This window comes from Sinohyriopsis cumingii, chromosome 17 (genome assembly GCF_028554795.1).
Source record: "Sinohyriopsis cumingii isolate HCF-2022 chromosome 17, ASM2855479v2, whole genome shotgun sequence".
NCBI lineage: Eukaryota > Metazoa > Mollusca > Bivalvia > Unionida > Unionidae > Sinohyriopsis > Sinohyriopsis cumingii.
Genome location: NC_142977.1, coordinates 55,696,924 through 55,722,458, shown reverse-complemented (window position 1 = coordinate 55,722,458; position 25,535 = coordinate 55,696,924). Strand labels below are relative to the sequence as shown.

The window sequence follows — 25,535 nt, the reverse complement described above, 5'->3', positions numbered from 1 at the left end:
AAACACTGAAAATAAATGAATTCACAGTGTTTTAATGGCATTGGAAGATATCAGATATGTGCAGGAAGGTAAAGAATAATACTAAATACTATTAACTTCATATGTCACTCTTTTATTTCACATCTCCCCCAAATAAATGCATGTACATGAATATTTTGAAAGCAATCTCAAAAGTAGCTATCAACCACACTGGAATGTTCAATTATAAAAATTTGATAAATAGTGACAAACACCAGTACACATCAACAAAATTAATAAAGCTCAACAATGTTAATAATCACAATCTTTGATTTGCAAACTTTGAAAACTTATTTTATAAGACTGAAATGCATAATTTATTATAGGAATCAAACTATAACAACTGAAAAGGATATTTCTGACACATTTTGTATTTATATTTACTCTTCTGTAATTAACTATCATTTAAATAGCATTCTGTTCCAATGGCAGCAACATCCAATTTTAAATAAATTAGATGAAATATTCACTGTCATTATGAAAATTTTATTACAATAAGTTATTAGTGTCTGAAAATAAAGCTGAGGCAAGCATATTAATAAATAATGGTGTAAAATATAAATCCGCTGTACACCTCTTTCATCAGATACCTTTCAGTCACTATGCAGTAAAGGATGCATCATTTGCATTGCATACTATGCAGTAAAGGATGCATCATTTGCATTGCAGACTATGCAGTAAAGGATGCATCATTTGCATTGCACACTATGCAGTAAAGGATGCATCATTTGCATTGCATACTATGCTTAGAGAAAACAAATTTCTTTTCTCCAGATTTGCTGTTCATTAAATAAATCTCAATTATTTAAAGAAAGTAAATAAAACCAGCAAGTAATTTCCAGGAATGACTTCTAGAAACCAATTGTACTAAATGAATCCCTTGAAACCCTTGTTCAATCCAGTATGTCAGCTTTGTAAATTACAGTGTGCACCTTTGTACAATATACTAAATGGCTGTGTACAGAATTTTAGTGTGAAGAATTGTCTGCATTGTTTGGTACACTGTTAATTGATAACTCGTTATGATAATAAATACAAACCATTCTATATTTTTCAGCTCATTCTTCGAACATTTATTAAAAATTAAAGCTAAAGATGATTCTAAACCGAAAACTAAGTCCAACTGAAAACTAAGTCCATTTGCATCATAAGTTCCTCAAAGGGACTGCAGTTCTGCTGGCTGAAAGATCCAGGAGATACAATGCCATTGTTTTAACTGTTGCGTGTCCAAAAAGTGACTCTAATTTTCTTCAGTAATAACAAGATTTTCAAATTAGCTGCTGTGGTAGGCATACTGGATGTCAGATCCATAAAATTTTCATTACGGACCAGCTAGATATCACAAGAAGGCTTTTGGTGTAAATTCATTTTCAAAATGACTTTCAATTTATGAGGAATAACAATAACAAGATTTTCATATCTGACATGATGTCAGTACTATTTCAATAGAGGTCCTAGAAAGCTTCTTAACAAATCTTCTAGTGAAAACACCATGTAAATACGACTTTCCATTTTGAAGAAGTAAAAATATTTTTCATATATCTGCCATCGTGACCATTTGGACATCAGATAAGAAACATATCCATTTAGGACCAATTAGTCAAAAAGTCTTTCGCTGAAAACGCCATGCTGATATGACCATTCATTCAAAAGCAGTGACAAGATTTTCAAGATAGCCATGTGGCAGTCACATTGGATATCTGAGCAGTACCATTTTCATTCAAGACCAACTAGACAACAAATCCCATGTAGATATGACCAGGTGGAAATAGATGTTGTATTGGGTTTCATATAATTATTTAGCACCAGATAGGCTACACATGACAGCCAGCATAAAATGATGGAGGACGAACCTGGTCAAAACCCATTTATAGAGTGATTGGTAAAGGCAACCACTTTATACTACTCTGCCACCCAGGGGCAGTGTTTGTTGTAGATGTTGTTGTTTTAGGGTTTAATGCCATTTTTCAGCACGTGATAGGCTATACAAGGTGGCCAGTATTAATGGTGGATGAAGAACTCGGGGGCAAACCCCGAAAAGAACCACCGATCCAAGATAAGCTACTGGCAAGTTTTTTTACCTACCCACAATAGCCGATCCAAGACTTGAACACATGCAGAGAGAGGTGAGATGGCAGTGATCCGTAACAGAGAGCGCTTTAGACCACTTGGCCACCCACCCCCCAGGTGGAGTGGCCTTAGCAAGATTTTTTGATGACCAGTGTGGATGCCATGTTGGATATTTGAAGCAACACCATTTTCATTTAGGATAATGTTATACAAGCACAAAACTGTTATGCAGGCACAAGCTGAATTAACACTTAACTATACTGACTGAAGAAGGCCTCCCATTGTTTCCACAGAACATCATTCACTGGGTGTTTAAGACCATGGTTTTAAATAGCCATAAAACCCATGAAAATATGTACCCCAAAAATCATGATTTTACGGTCTTAAACGTATATATAATCAAGCATCCCTTCATCGGACAGATGATCCAATGGCCGAAAAGAATTTCTTTCCAGGAATCCAAGATCAAATCATTCTTCTTTTCAACGGAGTGTTCACCATCTCTGATATTCTTAATAACAAAATTATTAAATTGGTCGCTGTGACAGGCATATTGGACTTAAGATTGGCACCATTTTTATTTCAGATAAACTAAATACCATTTCTTTTGGTGAAAAACCCATGACGATGTGGCCATCCATTCAGGAGGAGCAGCAATAATACGACTGTCAAGGCATCCAACATGCTGGCCATTCTGAGGATCACTATGCATCATAAGAAGTTTTCTGGTGAAGAACCCATACTGATTTAACTTTCTAAGCCTAAGATTTTCAATATGGCTGCCATGTTGGCCATATTGGATGGTAGATCAATACCATTTTCATTTAGGACCAAGCAGACATCATAATATCTCTTTCGGCAAAAAACTCCATGTCAATATGACAATCCATTCAGGAAGAGTAACAATAAGATTTTCAAGAGGGACATCATGGTAGTCATATTGGAAGCCAAAGCAGCAAAATTTTCATTTAGAACCAACACAACATCATAATAAGCCACGTGATGAAACTGCCATGTTGATATGTCTTCCGATTCAGAAGGATCAGCAATAAAAGGATTTTTCAGATAGATCCCATGGCAGCCGTATGGGATGTCTGAGTGATATCATTTTCATTTAGGACCAACCAGACCTTGAGATGAATGTGTAAAGCAAAATGTAATCCTTCATATATTTTAAGAGCAGCAATTAAAAAAACTGAAGCTAATGGACAGACAAAAGGCCAACCTATAAACTCTAATCTCATAAATGACCAGCAGAGCACACAAAAAGCTTGATAACCATAATATTTCGTACAATATTTGAGCTTTAAATAATTGCCTGATGTACATAAAGCACAGCACTTACAATGTTACAATGCTGGTCTAATATATTAACACACTGGCTGCAAAACACTGTAGACCCAAAACTGCTTTGTGACATAATGTGCTTTGGCTCATGGTCTATGAGATTTTGGCCAAAAGACGCTTACATCAATAAGCACTGTTAATAAACAGGTGTTTTAGTCAAACTTTGCACAAGTGAAAATACTAAGATATTTCTTGCCATATCAAAACTCAAATTGACATACTTTCAAAAAAAACGTATTGTAAGCTTTAATGGGTATTAATAACTGTCATATCTGAACAAGATGCTGATGCTTGAGGCGTGTCTCTTTCAAACAATAAAACTGATAATGTCTATGTTAAATGTGATGTCATCTCACCATTACACTCATGTACTCATCTCATCAGCCAATCAAATCACTATTTCAAATTTTTGGAATGGTTTGTTTTGAAATTACAAGGAAAACTCCAAATCGTCATAAGGCAAAAATTTCACAGTGACAAAAGTGTGGTGGATTGAGGCTACTGGCACATTATACAGATATGGATCAACAATATTTGCAGTTGTTTACAGTGTTAAATACATTACTAATATAATCTTTGCATTTTCCTGGTTATAAGGTAAGTAATGCTTGTGAAATACAGATAATACCATATATACTTGCTTATAAGTCAAGTACAATTGCAAACAACACTTGATTTGTAATTGTATAAGGCACTGGCAGATTAGGTTCTATATTATTTGATGTACTGACCACCCACCAAAATTATAAGGACCCACATCACAGGCACATAAAATGATGTCAGATCTTGGTCTGTTCAATTTGCAGTTGGATTTGACTTATATGTGAGTATATATGGTATTTAACATGTTTAAAATTGGGGGGGGAGTGCATTTTCTCATGTTACTCTTAGCTGAACACATATCCCCAAGTAAGATTCATTACATGAACACTGTCTGAAAAAGTATCATGTCATTAATTGCCCATAAATTAATAGCGGAATGAGTATTTACAAATTCGTCAAATCTGCACTGGTTGAAAGTCTTACACTCCATGTATAAAATACACAAAGACAAATGCATGCCAGCTGAGTGCATCTTTTACTATGACAATTACTGAGATCAAATTGGTTTTCTGCAATAAAAGTCAGTGCATACGAGCCATGACAGGTCGTAAATTGCTAAGTTTTTTCAAATGTCTCATCAAATATATGATCTATTTATCTTAACAAATGGATGATCGTTTGTTGAGTATGCATCTCATGGGACAGTCAACTCATTCAATATAAGATACGGATCACTTCTGAGTATTTAAATTCAAGGTCTCTACCAAAACTCAATATCCATACTCTACCCCCAAAATAAACTCAAAATCCATACCATACCCACCAAAAAAGTGAATTAACTGTATAAATTTCATAGTTCAACCAACACTAATTACCAGAAAACACAAATTAAACTTAATCTTCGAAAAAAATTATTCACGAAGTTAATTACTGAATACTTTACCCTATGGTATTTAGGTGATGAATTGTCATTTTGAAATGGTAATTGATACTGTAGATACTTGCCTGTAAGTCAAGTCAAACTGTGCCAGCAGACCTGGATCTGTGCAGTTTGTTAGGAGTATTTTGAAGAAACAAGAGACCCTGATCTGCAGATGCTTTATGCTACGACAGATTGGGGTCGTTGTTGTTTGCAGTTGGACATAACTTATAAGTGAGTAGACTGATAATGTAAAGTATTACAGACCCCCAATTTTAGGTGAAACATAACTTACTCAAATTACTTACTGAAACAATCTGCTTAATGAATAACAATATAACACAATGGTAATATGAACATGCAGCAATGACTTGCAAAGAATATTATTAATCAAATACACATCATACATTTAAAGAGACCACATCACACCATAGAGGCCATATAGACCCTCTAAAAAGCCTTTTTTTGCCATGGCATGTTGTGGTCTATTTATTTAAATTTATCATCAGTATAAGAGTCATACTGTATGAGATTACTTATTGATCATTAGAATTTAAATAAACAACAATTTACAATTATTTATCTAGAGGCTGAAAGCTGGTACACAAGCTCTTGGCATCCGTCCGTCTACGGAAGACGATGGCGTAGCTCCACAAGCAAAGCCTATTAATTACATAGAATTACAGCAAAACCATGTGCACTCTTTCATTCAATGATAACACAAATAATAACATTTATAAAGAAAACACCTTAAATGTACCTTTCTACCACAGACATCTAAACATAAAGAACCACCCTTTATTCATTATACCCAAATATTTAACTTCTGTTTAAAAGGTACCTACTAGACAAGGACAGGGCTTTATCATATGTTACTTTCCCCAGGTACCTACCAGTTAAGGAAATGACTTTATAATATGCCCATCTTATACATCTCATGTGATACTGATCTGAAAATGTTGTATCAGAAGCACATATGATACTGATTTTTATTCCTTCTTGTCACAAAGTGAGAAGATGGATGGAGTCAAAGTGAAAGAACAACAATGACCATAAAATCTTGTCCCGTTATTATGAACTAATTGGTTACAATAGAGGATAAACACATCAACAGTACAGTTAACTTGATCAAGATGCTTTTATCAAGTCATTTGATTGTCAGTTCTGAATGCCTACATGATCTGTATGACTTGTACTTTAGCTAACAGCAACTTTAAAGTTTTTTTCTATTTGAGCACCCAAGGATTATTTTCATATTTGCTAATTTTGTATCTTTACAAAGTATTTCCACAATATCAGGAATGCTTATAAAATAAATATCTTAAAATTGTTTAGGGCCATGGTAACTCAGTTGATAGTGTTTGACTTGTAATCCAAGGTACATGGGTTCAATACCAACCCAGGCCAGTCTGGATAGGCTGCCTCAGTGTGTGTCCTTGGGAAAAGCCCTTAACTACCATTTCCTCTGCATGACAGCTGATAATTTGTTAAAAGTGTTGTTAAAACTAACCAACTTAAAAATGAGCAATGTGTAGATATAAATGCTGCCTTGTCAAAAGTTGACTTATTTATGTTATTTCCTCTGCATGACAGCTGATAATGCACTAAAAGTGTTGTCAAAACTAACCAACCAACCAACTTAAAAATGAGCAATGTGGACATATCAGTACTGTTGTGTCAAATGCTGCAGTTTCATTAGTTGACTTGTTTTCTTAAAGTATCTCTTCAACTTTCAACTTGAAATAGTATAAAGATTAACTTCTAAAAAATATATTCAACTTACTGAATACAAAATATTATTGGCTTGCTTTATTTGCAATACCAGAAAGACCTGGCTTGTGTTGAGCAAAATATTTGATTCATTATTTTAACATTTTTCTTTTAACTTGACTTGTAATATTAATTCACGCTTAAATTGATACATACAGAAATCAGAAAAAGCATAAGATATTTTCAAACATTATAACTGCAAATGAAAGGAAGAATGAGAAAAATTATACTAGAAACGAAACTTATATTTAATAATTATTCAAACTGATGCTTTATTTAATCAAAGGTTATCAAGAATTTATATCCTTGTGAAAGCATGTCTCAATTTATTGATGCATACTAAATCCCAATGAATAAAAGGACTAAAATAATAACTATTGCTTGTGGCACAATTACTGATGAAACACTATACACTGATTACAGAATCATGTACCTTGCATTTCACTGATTTTCAGGCAGAACCACTGGATCAACATTGCGTTAATCAAGTTGGCTAGCACACATCACAGTTTATCAGGTAAATAATCCTGGAGCTGTTGGATTACAAAAGTACAGTATTCTCAAAGTCATGGATAATTAGGTCTGACCTTTTGTGCATTTTTATGAAATCTGCAATTCAGAATCTGTCAGCTTCATTGACAATGTTTTAAGTCGAATGACTTAAGTCGGATCGTACATGAGGCAGGATCAAACACTGGAGTGATTCCATTGTTTTTCAATTTCGTTAACATCTTCATACTTTGATGGGCTCAGAACACATCATATGTTGACATTGCTTGCTACATGAACTGAATATAGGCAGCTGGTCACATCTATGAGTCACATGTGGAATAACAACATTTTCTCAAATTACAGGGATCTAAGTTGATTTTTACTGTTCTGAAGCCACTTTGTTAACATCAAGGTTGACAAAAATTAATATATGTGCATCTTTATGGACAGTATTTAAAGAAAGGGATCATACACATGTACTTTAATAACTAATTTGTAGCTTAGCGTTGCCTGCATAGACTCCTTTGAATGTAAGTAATTTATCTTGACAGGAGTTCAATTTGTGCTTATCCATGTGGTAGTAAAGTTTCAACCATTGAAACGACCATCATTTGTTGTGCTTTTAGTTTTGTTCTTTTTTATTCTGCATTTGGGGCATCTATTGAGGTTAACCCATGAAATAAAAAATAAATACATGCAAAATATACAATCTTTGACTGGCATAACCATGAATTTAAGTACACATGAAAATGTCTCTTTCTTTAAACCATGAAAATTGATACTCTTAATCCTTCAATATAAGCACCTAAGGATAGCACAGTCCCTTATATAACATCTGTATGGTAATGGGTCTCATTCTGGGATGAACGTACTTATCTCCATGTAATTAAGAGAAAAAGCAGGAATCATGTGATCCTGCCTGTCTATGAATGTTTTTGTTCAACTTCAATCTTTTGGATATGATAGGGGGCCATCTACAGATGTAATATGCATGATGAGCTTTATATTTTGACGCAGCCACAGGGAATGGGGTTGGGATGATATGGGGGTTGATGTGATTTGGCATAAACCTGAAATATTCTGAAAAAATAACCCAACCCCACAACATAACAATAAAACACTTACTTTGTGTGAAAAGATAACATCATAAATGCAAATGTCATTGCCATGTGGGTCCATCACTATTTGGGGGACTTAACCCCCGAGTAATAACTTTCAAAACTACTGTCATCCCCACCCAATAGCCACATATACCATATATACACTTAATGACAAGAAGAATTCATATATGGAACTTGACTGAACCTTGCATCCTTCTCTCTCTGGACTCTTTCCCTGGGGCAGAATTTTTTCAGGGTGGGGATGGGAAGCATGAGGATATGTGTTTTATAAACACTCATAATTACAGTGCCCCCTATTTCAGTAGAACATGACATCACTTATATCACAGAACATTCATTTGGCTTCCTTGACCAATGAAAGAGTAAGAGATCATTGTGTATACAGTTCATACAGGATTACATATAAGGCAAAATTTATAAGCACTCAAAACTTACATGCAATTTATGATATGAAACCTGCACCAACAACTCGATCAACTTTTACCCATAGAGAAATGGTTCTCAACATAGCACTGTTAAAAAGAACTGTCTCTACAGGCAGTTTGAGCAATGCAAGAACACCAATGGGGAATGCAGTTGGACTGCAAAATATTTCCCCCTCACATGAATGTGGTATCATCATAGTTAGATTTGTTTTTTGACTTGGAGTCGAAAAGTTCTCTGATTAGACTTCCTTTCTCCTGTTCTAGCTGTGTTATTCTGTCATTCTTATGACTAACCTCCTGAAAAAAAATGGTTACAAAAGTCAATAAAACTATATTATCACAGTATGTTTTAAGAAAATGGAAACTTGTTTATGTTATTTATTCAGGAAGTTGAATGAAGCTAAAGCTACATATGTCCGGCTTTTGCTATCAGGAATTAAACTTGTTTTCATCTGCAGTCTGGTACATATAACACTATAACAGAAGATCTGAATATTTCTATAACTAACCTATCTCCCCATCATCAAATGTAACTCAGGATCATCTTTCAGTACTCAAAAAGCATCCTCCACTGCTCTTGTAGCTAATGTGTGAGTGTGTGTGTGTGTGCGTGTGTGTGTGTGTGACATTTGGATTTTTAACATAGCTTTAACATTTTTTCAGTCATATTGCTATGATGTCTGCAGTGTGGCAGTTTACAGTTATGTCTAGCACTGAGGCATCATGCTGCAGACATGTGGCATCATGTCCCACCCAGTCACATTATCCTGACACCAGGCCAACCAGTCCTAACACTAACCTCTTAATGCTGAGCACCTAGAAAGGCATCTGCTAGTACCATTTTAGTTTAAGTCATTGGTATCATGGTATCACTTGGCCAGCGTTCGAACCCATGACCTCCCACATCAGAGGCCACTGGTGCAGTTTCCTGTAGCTACTGTGAGTTTAACAAGTCCAATGAGGACCAAATGTAATTCAAAGGGATACATTAAGTGTAGCTGCACCATTTAAAATCAAACATGGTCAGGTGCTCATACCAATAGATTAAATGGTCTGGACTAGCATACTGGTTAGTAAATTGTTGCAGTAGTACCTCAATTACTACACACCCCCAGTGCTTAACTTGACATCAGTCCCATGTCTCTCAGATTCACCCCACTACCAGCTACTAAGAGTTACAGGAGACATCAAATATAACACTAAGGGATACACAGAGTCAAGCTGTCACTGTAGGGAACTGACCATACATGGTTCTTTTGCTTCCAACATTCTATTAGACTAAAAGGTCTGGATTCACTAATCTGGTTATGAAATGGCACAATACCACATACTCTCAGTGATGTCTGTAGAGGAAAGAAATCGATATTACAAGCCATGGATGGGTGGTTACTTGCTACTATAGCCACAGGTAAGATCCATCAAAGTATTTTGAGTAATATACTTGCTTTGTACCTTTGTAGTTCAATAGCTGCTTTGGTACATACATGGGTATGTGGTCACATACAAATGGTCTGTGGTTTCCTTCATCTTTTACAGTTTTCACCATTTGCTTATTTACAGGATATCTAAAGCACATATCTTAGTTTTCTTACCCTCAATTTTTTGTTATACATGTACACCCATGAGAATTTTCTTGTTTGGTTACATACAGGTCACTTCCACTTTCACTCATTATAATCTGTGGGGTTGCGCATACACAGTTTACTTATTACAGTTATAGGGGATAGGAGGCTGTGACCTATATAAATTATTTATTAAAAACAAAAATGGTTTAAACCAAATGATGAAACAAATACACGCTACAATATATATATATATATATATATATATATATATATATATATATATATATATATATATATATATACACACACACACACACCAAACAATAATAAATAAGTTTACAAAAATTTGAAGTTGAAGATAAAGCATTTTATACCTTTGTACAATTAAAGTAATGTTTATAAAACTTCAAAATGTATGTGGCCTAAATTACCTCTGTTAACTGTTTGTTCTGATCCTTAAGCATCCTAATGGTGGCCTCATCTGAGTATGTTGGGGTCGTCTGTATTGCAAGATTCATGTGAATAGGAAAGCCCTGAAATGTAGGACAAGAATACACTGAAACTGTTGTTCAGAATAAGCTTACAAGATACCCACCTTATCCCTGCTGAATGAATCAGAATATGTAAAACAAGTCTTCAAGGTACTATATAACAGACACTGACATACTTTTGGTACTGGAAAAATTGTTAAAGCTACATTAAAAATCAAAACACACACACACACCTGTTGATATACCCTTTCACCAGCTGCCACCAAAAGGGTGTATTGTTGAATGATCTATTTTTAATGTAGCATTAACAATTTTTCAGTCATATCACTACGATGTCTGTAGTGTTCCAGTTTATAGTGATGTCTAGAACTGGGGCATCATGCCACAGGCATGTAGCATAATGTCCCACCCAGTCACATTATCCTGACACCTGACAGACCAGAACTAACACTAATCTCTGACTGCTAAGTGCCAAGCGAGGCAGCTGCAAGTACCATTATTATAAGTCTTTTGGTATGACTCGGCTGTGGTTTGAACCCATGACCTTCAGCATACAAGGTGGATGCTCTAACCAGTAGGCAACCAGAGGTCCATTATATCAATAGGAGAACATACAAAAGTTTCAAGCCACATTCAGTATGTCTTGGAAATTAGGTCACAATGACTCAGTACTGTTGTACAGCACAACTTTAGTGGTGACTAAATAATGGTATTCACATTAGATACCATTTCTAGCAACATTCAATAAATCGTTGAAAGTACATCCTAGTGATCTGCTTTCATATGTAAATTTTTGCTGTTGTTGTAGGGTTTAACGCCATTTTTCAGCACACATTAGGCTATACATGGCGGCCAGTATTAATGGTGGAGGAAGAACCCGGAAAATCCCTGGAAAGAACCACCGACCCTCGAGAAGCTACTAGCAATCTTTCTCACATACCCACATTGGCCGATTCCGAGACTCGAACCCACGCAGACAGAGGTGAGATGGCAGTGATCCGTAATGGAGAGCGCTTTAGACCACTCGGCCACTCGGGGCCCCTGATATGTAAGTTACCTTCATTTTAAGTTAAGTGGAGATGTACTGTAACTAGGAATGAACACACAAATATACAAATGTACTAACAATCAAATGAACACAATAAATAAACAGGTAAAACACTTTTCTTGCCTAATAATTCCAATTTTTATGAATTGACTTCATTTTCTTCGATTTCATTGGATGTAAACAGTCATGAGAATCTGATCTGGAATTTTTTACATATCAATAAATTCTGTGGACTACTTTTGGTTCCCTGTTTCCAGTTTATTTTATGTGAAGTTTCATCTGTATCAACACTTTGCACCATAATAATAACAACAAGCACCCCATCAACCCTGTGATTTATGACTAAAATTTACAAACCCCAGATTAAAACTGCCCATTGGAAGTTACAGCGATGTACTTGCATAGACCTTCCTGCACTCCAATACTCTCTCCTTTTACCAAAGAAGGCATATGGTATAGCAGGCTTTACAAGCCAATCTTCAGAATTTATTGCATTTCGCACTGATAGTATGTTTCAGCAGCTGTTAAAGGTCAGGGTAATGTAACGAGTTCACTGGCCATACGTAAGCGCATTGTGAAAAGCAGAATAGCCTGGTTTAAACAACATCAACCATTATTTTTAATTTAAAAAAAATTATTATAAGAAGCTCCTTAGATAACTGCTATGACCCCACACTCTGACACTCAAGATATATTACTATATAAAAACGACCAATCTTGGCTAACGAAGATGGAGCTATGTATTCTGTCGCAGTAAAGAGGCTAATGAAAGAAAACTTCGAGCTACCTAAAAGTGAATGCTTTGTTAATGAAATCTGCTGCTATTATGTCAAAAAGAATGTAAATTGGAATTATAAGAATTAAATTATCATTGTTGGGTATTTATTCTATAATAAATAAAAATTCCTGGAAAATGAGCAGTTGAATAACCATGATATAAAATGCGGTATTTTTGTAAGAACTTTTTATTAGCCATAAGAACTCCAACATATATATCACAATGATGTGGATTATTATTATTATTATTATTACAAATTATCACCTACAAGAAGACTAGACATTAATAAAATAACGTCATTTCATCCCGTCTTCTGATAGACGTTTTTAGCCCAAGGGAGGTAACTGCTACAACTAAATACAATCTTTGTGAACAATCATCTGCAATGCCAACAATTGCTGATGCTGAAAAAAGATTAGTAGACGATATTCTTCCATCAAATAAGTGTATGCAAATTTTACAAGTTAATAAATTAATTATGTTAGTTTCATGGAGTGTACAGAATACTATGGTTCATCCATGGCTCACTATACATTGGGTTCAAGTCAGTCAGGTTTAGTGGAATATAGCCAACACATTTCTGAAGCACAAAAGAAAACTATCATTTGCTTTGACACACAATAACCAAAATTTTCATTCTAGTCTTGATAAAGCAAATTTATTTAATAAATATTTACCAAAACAATCCTTTGTAGATAACGCTGTAGTTATCCTGCCTTATACTCGTCTTCTGGTATTGTTCTTAATAATATTCACATCAGCATAAATGATGTCAAAGACGCATGTTTAAATACTACAATTACCAAGCAGGGAGTCCTGATATGATCCACCCTGGGATACTTAAAGAAGACACTCACATAGTATCACGATGTTTGTTAGAACTTTTCAGCTCAAAGCTTCATATTTTCCAATAGTGTAGAACAGAACCTATGTTACTCCAATTCAAAACAAAAGAGACCAATACGCTGTTTTAAACTACAGACTTATTTCTATACTAAGCTGTATGGCCAAAATATTTAGCAAATATCTTCAAACATTTGTATCTAAGCCACCAACCAAAATTACATGTGCTCACTTTTCAACATGGTTTCACCCCAAAATATATGTACAGTACTTTTTGCAAGGCAGTCAATGAAGGCAAAGAAATTAGAATGGTATTATGCAATATTAGCAACTGACATATATTCAGGAAAATCCAGAAAAATAGGATGTGGTTCCAGAAATTATAATGTTCACTAAGACACAAGGACAGTGTCAATATAAATTACCTTTTCTGTGCTCTCAATGAGTGTGCAAAGGTGTTGATTCACATCCATGATTCGAGCTCGCTGAAAATTCATTCTTTCCTGATTTGCCTCCAGATTATAGTCCTGAAATGTAATAAATAGTGGATAATGTTTAGCAAATGGTTTTAACAAGACCAACACTGAGCACACATTTTAGTTTGTTGGTCCCTGGACAGACATGCTGAAAGAAGTTTGTTTAGGATTGGCGTTTTATGGCACAGTGACACATGATGATTATTTAGCCACAGGAATAAAGCATGACAGCATACTTTGAATGATGTGAGGGTATCATTCAAGCATGTAACCTTCTGGTCATGAGTTCAGACCTGGGCTGACATGATGGTATCATTCAAACATGCAACCTTCTGGTCATGAGTTCAGACCTGGACTGACATGATGGTATGATTCAAACATGCAACCTTCTGGTCATGAGTTCATCACACTATTGAGGTAACGCAGCTCTGCCAAAACAGGTTTGACTGATTAACACAAGAAATGCTGCATTGTGGTGGGGAGTAAAGTGCCTGGTCCAGAGACTCACAATTGTGCTGAGGCAACTAAAATAAAGTGCATAAACTACTGGCACACAACTGTGCAGAAGCAATCAATTGTTTGCAGGTGACATCACAAAATGTGTGCACTTCCATATCAGCCTTTTTGATTCCCTAGCCACACAAACTAGCACCTTCTTCCACAAACTTACAAGGCAAGTCTTCTCCTAATATTTCACATTCTGTTGGGCACATCATAAAATTATCAATATGCATATGTTGTACTGCAGTGGACAATATTTATATTTGTGTTTCAAATTTTATTTCAGTAAATCATGAAAATCAAAATTAAAGCCACTTTAGAACATACTGCTGTAAAACGAAAATCACTCCAAAATGTATTTCCTATATATTCTTCTCTTTATTAATTTTAACTGATTTTTGTTTATGTTTCCATGGAGGAAAATGAAATTAAGAATTTATAAACAAATTCATAAAAAGTTCTGTGCGAGAGATGGAATTGTAATAAATTATGCATGTAAATACAGTGGTCCTCCTCTTATATGGCCACCCCTTCTGCACTAGGAAAGTGGCTTTATAAGACAGGTGGCCTTTCCAGAGGGGGACTACATTTTTTGTGAGAAGTATATGTACTGTACCTTGTAAGAAAGCTACATACTTCAAAGCACTTAATATCTTTATTTAAATTAAATATCTTTGTTTAAAAGTAACATTAATTATTAAAAGGTTCTTCCTGTTACAATAACAGACTTATTTCAACTGAATATACATTAACAGTTCTTATTCTTGGTGTAAGCATGATATGCTAGCCAGTAAAGTTGTCATGCACACTGCAAAACCATTCAAAAACGTCATTCAAATCTTGGTATAATTCTCTTTCCACGTGCTCCATTTTCCTCATTATCGGTTATGACGTTGTTCCAACATAATTGTTTTATTCAAGTCTTTTCTACATAAAATTGTTCTGCAAGCCCCCCACCGCCCGAAATCCCCCGATGTCGTCGAGTAGAATAACTTACTTTTTTCTAAAATAAAACATCTATGTTTATGTGATGACATGTTAATGTCTGGTAATGATTTATTTGGATGTTGCTAACTGTATGCGATTTAATTATGCAGATGAAACATTTGTCGAGTGGACAAAATGCCTTCTTCATAAAGGAAGCGATAAATGTATTGTCAAGAGATTTTTTGGTCTCTGTCTGGTATCCTGTTTTGTTCAAGGTCAAGTTTAATTTCTGTGTGTGTGTGTTTAATGCACAAAATCTATTTTGAGCATATGCTGACCCTGTTATGATCTTGACAATTACGTCCAGTTGTAATCATCAAAGAGAAGAACTCGACAGATGTGTAAAGCCCAAAACTCTATAATAACATCGTTAAGCCCATCTGCTGTAAACGTCGGCTTTTATAGACAATGATATAATATTAATCTTAGTGTTACATGTACTTTAGTCAACACTTCTTTCAGTAACAGAAACTTGACATTGGGAGACACATACTGACGATAGAGAAAATCTGATTACTTACTTTATGTCATGATATGAATTAATTATTGGTTCTGGATATATTTGAAAAAAGCGGCCGCTTGTGAGGGGAACATTTTACATTTTTGTACTAATATGCTGCTGGTCACATTAGAGAGGTGGCTGTTCTTGAGGGGTACTTTTGAATACAAACTCATCGGTGCCAAGGGATTCTGGCCGTAAGAAGCGGGTGGCCATTCAAGAGAGGGACTACTGTACATGCTTAATATATCTGAAGAAAAATGTTTGAAAGCATTGAATTTCTATTTCTTAATTGCATTTCTCATCGCCACCCCTCCTTCAGCTCAATGACTGAAAGTTAAGAATCATTCCAGTGTCTAAATGATCGAGATGATGAAGCATTATTTTGGGACAAGCCAACATTACAAATACATTTTCAAATGATGAGATAATACGATCTAAGGTCCTGTGCCTCCTAAAGAAGAAAAAATATATTGAACAAATCCTGAAGTTAAGGACACATATTCTAGGCATATTCAGTTTTTACATATTTTTTCAAGTTCTATTTTCTTATCTGTATCTTACAATTATAGACTAAAAACTTTTGCTTTTCTACATATTTTTCTTGCTAAAATAATATTATAATTGCCTTCAATTGTGTTCTTGATCATATGTTTTTATCCAGTTTTTTCAAGGTTTTGATAAAAGAATAAACCTAACTTCCCCATTTAGACAATCTGGATATTGACTGGAAGAATTATAATGCCCCCCCCCCACCCCCGGACTCCTTTTCACCATTATCAATCCCACAATTATTAACAAACCATTGCAAAAGTTTTAAATATTTACAATAGCCAAATGTATTATCCTGACAGTCAGATGGTCAGAGGAAAATGGCAGATGTAAATGATACATGGAGGTGTGTCTAATTTATGCTTGCTGATTGGTTAATCGAACAGCACAGTGACAAATGGTCAACTGGCCTAGATACAAACCACAATGCAGAAGCAAAAGGAGTACAATGTTTAGACCAGTGATGTACCATTGTGCTTAAGCAATAGGAGTAAAGTGCCACCTCAGACACACCAAAGTGGCTTAGTCTGAGCAGGTTTCAAACCCAGACCGTTCTGGTCACTTGTCCAGTATTTTCACCACTAAGCCAATGTGTCTCATTGCCAAAAGAGGAAAAGTCATAGAGAGGGAGAGCACGTACTGAGTAGGAAGCCCTGCCGAGAGCTTTCTGTTTCTCGCTGACAACAAGGATCTGCCGGTGATACCAGTCACGTGTTCTCTCCACCACTTCTAGACCCTGTAGAAGCAGGTCTTTTTCTTGTTCCAGCTGCTTCATCCGCTTCAGCTGATAAAGATAAAACAACAATCGTTTATCTTAGGTCTGAAACATTTAAACAATGTCCTTTGGCTACAACTGATATCTGCACAAAATCAAAAAATTATCCATATTTTCCCCCCCAAATTTAACATAAAATTGCTGGAAAGTTATCTATACTTGTTTGCAAACAAATGATATAAATGATAAACATATAAAACAAATGAATCTAATTTGTGCCATCAATAACAAAACAACAGAAAAAGTCATTTTGTAGTAAAGGAAGACTACAATGTGGGTCTGACACTGCTCATCTGTCCGATATGCCTTAAAACCTTTGATTGTCATTATGCAGGGGATTAAATATTTCTCCCTCATCCCTGTCAAGTAATAAAACTACTTGTAAAATATGTTTATTGTTTAAAAAATGTCAATTCAATGGAATGAAAATGAAAGGTTTTTACTGGCAATCCTACTCTGTCTATAAATACTGATTATGACTTCCACCCTGCCATGATGAACCATCACAATGTGCCCAAGCCATCGAGTCACAGTATCAATGATGGTGGAGAAAGATGTAGTATATACTGATACACCCAGCCTGGAACTACTTCTACAACTTGAAATATTACTGCCAAGAAATTCAAGTTAGCCGAAGTTGACAACAATATTTTCAATAAAATGCTTGACAATAAGATCTCATAAGATGCTGGTGTTTCCAAAGGACACCAAACATGATAGGGAGAGACCAAATACTCTGTCACTGAAATCTTCTTTTGAAAGTTTAAAAATCAAGATAAAGTAAGAAAGACTAAGCAAATAATGTGAAGATTAAAGACATGGTTTAAAATACCTCAGAGTTTGAAGAAAACTTTACCCCTGTTTAGCTAGACATTTAAAATGGTGCCTAACTGGTGACTCTCAAGAAATAGGATGGTATGTACCATGAACCAGGTATCCAATAGTTAACAACATATCTATAGACTGACAATGGTAAGTAAAAATGGCTACAGAATTTGATCTTTAAATGAGTTTATTAATTGCCAAAGGGGTTGAATTTGTGGTGTAACAACTACAAAAAAAAAGATTCAAGAAACTGGAGGGAACAAATTTTGACTTGTGCAACTATTTGACATTGTTCCCAGCTGGAGCACTGGCAACACAGACAAGAGACAATCCACCATGTAAACCATCTAAAAACAAACCAGAAAATCATCCAAGAACCATTTCTGCTTCTGAGTTTCAAAAAATTTATCTGAAAATTTATTCAATATATTTTTTAAGGAGCAAGTTTGTCTATTAATATCAATGAGGAATCAAGTTTGTTTAGTAAAGTTGAGGATAAAACTGACAAACATTTCCAACATATGGTATAGGTATCAAAGAGAGCATCTGCTGTTAGGACAGACTAGGAGGAGACAAAACCTGAGAACCCTCAAAAAATAAAAAGTAATGATTCGGATTGGGGTGGATGGGGTTGAAACAGTTACACATACCAGTGAAAATGAGAACTGAAAATGGCACCATATAAGTGAGTGTGTTAAGTGTGCTAGCTCTGTGCTATATAAACCTCTTGCTCTTGTAAAGAAAGACTGTACACATTAAACTCTATAATTTTATTGTTTAATTAAAACCTACCATGTTATAATCCACACCACTGGAAAGAGTATGACGTCTTGAGTTCTGTCGGCGCACACCAACTTTTGGAGCATGACTAGAAGTAGTGGAAGTAACAGTATGTGGACTGCTAGCATGTTGTCTTAACTGCTCTATATTTACTGTGGAATAAAAATATTTTTAAAAAATTATTCAAAATTGTAGAGTTATAATTCTTCCTTATTATTTTGTGAAATAATCAACCTAGATACAGCACACCCTCATAATGTGACAGTTGGGGTCCAGAAATACCAACAACATTATGTGTCAAATAGCAATACATTGAGAACTGTGTAACAGGGTTCATATAGAATTCTGCATGATAAATTCAAAGACTTTTCCCAAACTTTCAAAGACCACAAACATAGATTTCCAAGACCTAATTTCACTAAAATTTTGTAAAAAGGTGTTATATGAGAAACAACAAATGCAAAATACTACAATATTGTTTAATGATGAAATGAAACTGAACGAGTGATCAAAAGAATGAAACCAGGAAAACTTGACTACATCCGAATCTAACAACCTTAGTCAATTTTATTTGTGATTATGGAAATAAATTAAAAAGTTTGGGTTTATTTCAATTTTTAAAGACCTCAGTGAAATCTGCTTGATTTTCCCAAACTTTCAAGGCCTTGAAAATGCTACCTCATTTTCCCCAAACTGTCAAAGACCTTCAAAGGCCGAATGAACCATGTATAATATACAGAACCCTGGTATAGCAGGCATTATTAAAATTTGTTCATTAATTGTACGCTGAAAAGACTATGAAGATATAAGACAAAGTTTCACCATACTTTTCTTCAACCCACATTGATATACATTGGTATGATTTTTGTCATGATGTCCATAGTAAACTATTTTATACACAGAATCAAGCTAAAATGATGTACAGTATAATGAGAAACAGCTATAATTACAATTCCTAATGATGAAAGTATCTAAGTGTATATCACTTCTACATATAATATATATTAAGTTATTATGAACTGATGCAGTCTTTAACAACCAAGTTAGTTAGGTAAAACTATCTGATCTGATGTTTTTTTAAATGAAAAATGCCATTTTGAGTATTTTTGGTTTTTGTAACAATAGCCATATTTTATGGCCAATTTACATCATCGTGTATCAGTCTGGAGGTTCTTTGTGCCAGGATGCTTTCTGTTATATTTGGTTCAATTATGTTCAGCTGTATTTGAGTTTTTCTTAAAAATAATTTTTTCAGCAGTAGCCATATCTGAAGACAAACTGGCATCAGTCATATCACTTCAAGTAATGATGCAATTAAAATCATTGTCATGTAAAATCACCCTCATGAGACACAATACTGAAAGATAACCATCCTCCCAGATTCTCTTTGCAAGACCCCACCCCCACGGCTGCTCGTTATCTCCCACCCCACCCTATAAGGTTGTACCTAGTGTTTATGACTTCTGTTTTGATGGTTGCACAGGTGGACAGGACCAATCACAATTACATGTAATATGTCCACATAAATGCAGATACTACAATATATACTTGTTTATATGCCGAGGCAAACAGCAAAGATCCTGATCTGTTGTACCTTATTATGCCTGCAGATCAGGGTCTGCATTATTTGTTCTACTGACTACTCATAACAAACTGTACAGACCTAGATCTGACAGCGTATTATGTGACAGCAGATTTTGGTCTGTGCAGTTTGCAGATGGTCTTAACTTATAGGAGAGTATATACTGTATCAGGCCACGTCAGGCAGCCTGGTTGACATTTGTCTACTTTCAAAAATGCAAGAGCAGCTAGTTGGCCAAGAATTCAGGGTCAGATACATGCTTTCTATAGAAATTTCTTACAAGGCAGTTGACTGCATAAGTTATAAAGCAAATGTTTCAAGCTTTCTGTTTTTTGGGCATCTTCATCCACACCTGAAAGCAAATTGAAAACATGTGTCACATACTGAAAGGATGCTAAATGGCAAAACTGGTCAAGTAGTGTGGAGTGATTTCTGAGATAAAGCTGTTTTAAATGTTTTTATATTCTTAGTAATGTGACCATATTTTATTGTGGCATTATTTCAACAAAATTTAAAACCCATCATGTCAGTTGCTTGTGGTCAGATTTTGTTCAGCAGTGTATGAAAAGATATCACTTTAGGTTTCATCTATTTTTAGCACTGGCAGCCATATCTGAAAGTAGACTTGCAGCCATATCTGAAAGTAGACTGGCAGCATTGTACATATCTCACTGAAAGATGTTTTCTGTTCAATTTAATTAAATTTTCTTGGTTTTTGCAAAGGGGTCATTTTAAACTCTTTTTGTTGTTGTATTAATGATGGCTATATTTGATATGTATCATTGACATCAGATGATTGACATGGTCTGTATAGTCCTGAAAGATTTAGACATCAGGATGCTTTTTTTTTCAAATTTATTTAATTTTTGCTGAGTAGTTTCTAAATGTCTGTTTAAAGATTTCCCAACTTCTAGTAATGGCAGTTATATATGATGGTGGATCAGCTCACTTGTACAAATAAGAAATCCTTTCATGCCAGGATGTTTTGTGTCAAATTTAGTCAGGCCAATTTTAAAAGTCATTTAAAGCTTTTCCTATTTCTTAGTAATGGGGTTTTACAGACAGCAGGTCAGCATAATTTTGTACAAATTTTACAAGTGCACTATGCCTGAAAGCTTTCTGTCAAAGTTGGCAGCCATCTTTGATAAAGGACTGGCATAAATGTATACATTTTAAAGCCCTTTATGCCAGGATGTACCTGTAAATTTTGGTGGGTCTTATGGGTTGTAGAAGAAATTGAAAATAGCATGTTTGTTGTGCTGATTACTCGTAACCAAATACACAGACCCAGACCTGTCAGTACATTATGCAACAGCACATTGGGGTATGTAGTTTTTTGCATTGAATGTTCCTTATAAACAAGTACTTCCTTACGGTAATGTCAGAAAATTATTTTGAATTGTGCTTTAAAAAAATCCAACCATCAGCTATAGAAACATACTAATTACAATGTATTTACCTGTGTATCTAAATCTGTACATCAAAATATCATATGCTTATCATTATTTTAAAGGCACTCCATTGAACTGCAAGTAAAATCATTTCTGATAACACCTTAATGTAACTCTAATTACTGGGTGTGTCTCAGCAAGTGCCACCAGACAAGCATTTAGCACACTCACTATTAACCAAGATAAACTCCATTTCATCTAGACAGCTAGGTAATTTCAAAGGGGCAGACTGATAATTTATACCATTGTCACATTCATCATTGTCCTGGTAAAATCACACCAAACCATTCAGATCTCTTTCTTTACTGACAAGATAACTCAGTTGATAAAATTCCCCAAAAATTCTTTTCTATAACAAAGCCTGAAAAGACAAGTCACCTAATGCCCTTTACATACCATATATATATATATGTGTGTGTGTGCCTATCAACAAGCATTTTTGTAATTACATTTTAGCTGTTGGTACACATATAAAAAAAAATAAAGAACCATATTCTAAGTAAAGTGAAATTTTGGGGACTTTTGCTATTATATGGTTTATGTTTTGAATATCAAATGTAACTGAACATAATCTTGCAGATTTCTGACAGGAATACAACTAGACCTTTAAGATCAATTATCAAAGCAAGCCATATACATATCTGAAAGTCCTCCCTCCTTGAAACACCATTCCTTATCATGTGTTTCCAGATAAAACAAGATGCCACCATGGACCCAATGACTAGAATATAAGCACTGTATTTGAATTGGACTATAAAATGTATGACAATGAGTTCAAAGGAAACAACACCGCACTTTAAATTAAAAATGTATTTTTCTTTTTTAAAACCTTATCATTACCAAATTAAGTGCTAAAATACCATGGAAATGAAAAATATATTTAATTTACATCAACTAAAATCGCTACTATATGCTCTAGACTAGAAAATGTCACTCGTTGGCTTGTATTTATGGTTCAGGTTGTGTCTGATGAAAGGCAAGTCACCTTTTTCAAGATGCTCATCCGATTGGACATTTTAAGTGTAAAGTGATAAGTGAAACTAACACAGCACAAATAAAAGTTCCAAATCCATGTAGCCAATAAAATATTTTCACACTTAATCCATTACACAAATACACATTCACCAAATTTTCAACCATTTTTTCCTATACTGCATCTGAGTATAACACTGTCAATAGTTACAGACCCCAATTACTACCAAGCTGTACAATAATATATAAAAAAAAACAATTTTGCTATAAGAAAAGCTAAATAGCTTTAATAAAATGGATTTGAAAATCTGGAAAACAAGTACAAAATATTTGCTGTACTAATTGTCTCTCATTATGTCTGGTTAACATCTTAATCTGAAATACCGTAGATACCATAAAGTATGAAGGACATACGTGTGCAGAGTGTATACAATTTAGATATAATCAAATCTTAATGCATGTACTCGCTTATAAGTAATGCTCAACTTCAAACTACACAGACCCAGATCTGCTGTCACCATAAAGCACAGGTATATCTGATATGTTCAGTTTCTAAAGAGTAATCTGTAGGATAAATAACATAGACCATGATCTGTTTGCAATTAATTTAACTTGTGTGTGATTATATGTCTGCAATTTAACTTGAGTGTGAGTGTATATGGTAGTTCAGTATCATCCAATTGCATGTCTAGGAATTTTCTATCTGACTGACCAATAAGCTGTTGAGTATAGCAATTGCCAGTTGAAATGGCACAATGACAGTAATGATTTTAAATTGAAATTGCAGTTAATAAACAAAGTAATAACGCCACAATCAACTTTAATTATATTAAGAATGTATGATACTTAACTGTAGCAGCTGGCCATCTCTGATACACACCATACATTTTTGGGACTGAATCATTGACAACTTAGAAGTTTACATGCATACTTAATTTATCCGAGAAAAACAGATCAAAGATAATCAAACAATTTCCTTTCTTTCAGAGTATCATGTATGTCAGCTTTCTAAGTAGCTAGCCATCCTTAACCAGTAACTTAATCATATTTTATGTTTTTATCTGAGATTAAGTCATTATGGTTCATGTTACCATTAAACCAATGTCTAAGGGTAGGACATTGTTAAAACTTCTAAGCTGTCAAAGATTTAGTCTCAAGAATTTATGGTCTGTATCAGAGATGGCCAGCTGCTACACTTAAGTATCATACATTCCTTATATTTTGAAAATGTAGTCCAAAGCATTCACTGCTGGAAAAATAAATGTTCTATATTCCATTGACTTCATATATAAGTGGCTGCCTGAATATTATGCCAATTTAGCAGAATTATGGTAACATAATTTGCATACTCAAACATCTGCAGTGTATAACAATAACCTGGACTGAGATAGCTGCAGGGATCTAAATAACACAGCCTTTTCCACTGGCTATCAATATTAACTGGTCCTCCTCAAAACCATTAGGCCACAGGCTGGCTACTAAACTGATCCCTGAAATGCCTTTAATTAGAACTGCTTGCACATTTTCTTTTGCTTTTTGTATTTAAATTATATCTTTCCTTTTTTCAAATTTCTAATCTTACAACATGCATCAGAACTTCCCAAATGTTGGAGGGGGGGGGATGTTCTCATGACTCTTGCTTTTGATTGTTTACACCACATTTGCATTCTAATCCAGTTATAACTTGAACAGATCTTTGATTTTTGCTACAATATTTGTATTACATACATTTTTTCCTTCATGAATGGAATTACAAATATTTTCAACCTGCAACTAAATTTTTACAGCTGAAAGCACTTCTGCATGGTAACTAAGAATCATACGCTTTACACAGACAGTTTTTCACCGCTAAGACGCCATGACATTCTTGTTGTGGCAGGCATAAAGAACAACAGGCATTAATGTGATAACATCATCAATGGTGTTTTATCTGTACACGTCATCACTGGTGCTTTTATCTGTACACATCATCACTTGTGCGTTTATCTGCACATGTCATCACTGGTGCTTTTATCAATACACATCATCACTGGTGCTTTTATCTGTACATGTCATCACTGGTGCGTTTATCTGCACATGTCATCACTGGTGCATTTATCTGCACATGTCATCACTGGTGCTTTTATCAATACACGTCATCACTGGTGCTTTTATCTGTACAGGTCACCTCTGGTGCTTTTATCTGTATACATCATCACTAGTGTTTTTATCTGTACACATCATCATTGGTGCTTTTATCTGTACAAGTCATCACTGGTGCGTTTATCTGCACACGTCATCACTGGTGCTTTTATCTGTACATGTCATCACTGGTGCTTTAACCTGTACACGTCATCACTGGTGCTTTTATCTGTATACATCACTGGTCTTTTATCTGTACATGTCATCATTGGTGCTTTTATCTGTACAATCTGTATTTATACAAATCCAAATAACAAACAAAATTTGCTGACAAATACTCTAGAACTATATATTTCATACTTACTAAACTTGTAATATTTCAATTTATTCTAAATTCCATGCTGTCTTTTCAATTTTATGTATTTGCTATGTTTGCTATTTCATGTCAACATACTTGTTGACAGCACAAGATAAAAAGGTAATAGTTCTCACCCTTTACCACTTTTTACAACAGTCTGCATGTACCTGACTAAGAAAATACAATTCTATTTCATTCCAAATGAATGAAAAGAAAATGGAAATTT

The 25,535-nt window shown here is 34.7% G+C and overlaps 1 protein-coding gene across 2 annotated transcripts in view; it reads right to left on the bottom strand.

Moving 5' to 3' along the window:
- The window catches only part of LOC149778798 (suppressor APC domain-containing protein 2-like), a 36,546-nt gene that overhangs the window by 4,828 nt on the left and 6,183 nt on the right, over positions 1-25,535 (bottom strand). The window contains exons 2-6 of one of the 2 annotated variants that reach the window (XR_016415546.1): positions 18,838-18,977; positions 17,086-17,229; positions 13,856-13,957; positions 10,702-10,803; positions 8,716-9,002 (exon numbers count right to left, since the gene is read on the bottom strand). Coding sequence is in view for 1 of the 2 variants with exons in the window: in XM_089939552.1 (XP_089795678.1) it covers positions 8,880-9,002; positions 10,702-10,803; positions 13,856-13,957; positions 17,086-17,229; positions 18,838-18,977 (611 nt within the window). In the remaining variant the exon portion in view is untranslated. Of the gene's footprint in view, positions 1-96; positions 9,003-10,701; positions 10,804-13,855; positions 13,958-17,085; positions 17,230-18,837; positions 18,978-25,535 lie in introns of those variants that run through there. The other variant, XM_089939552.1, reaches the window with a different exon arrangement.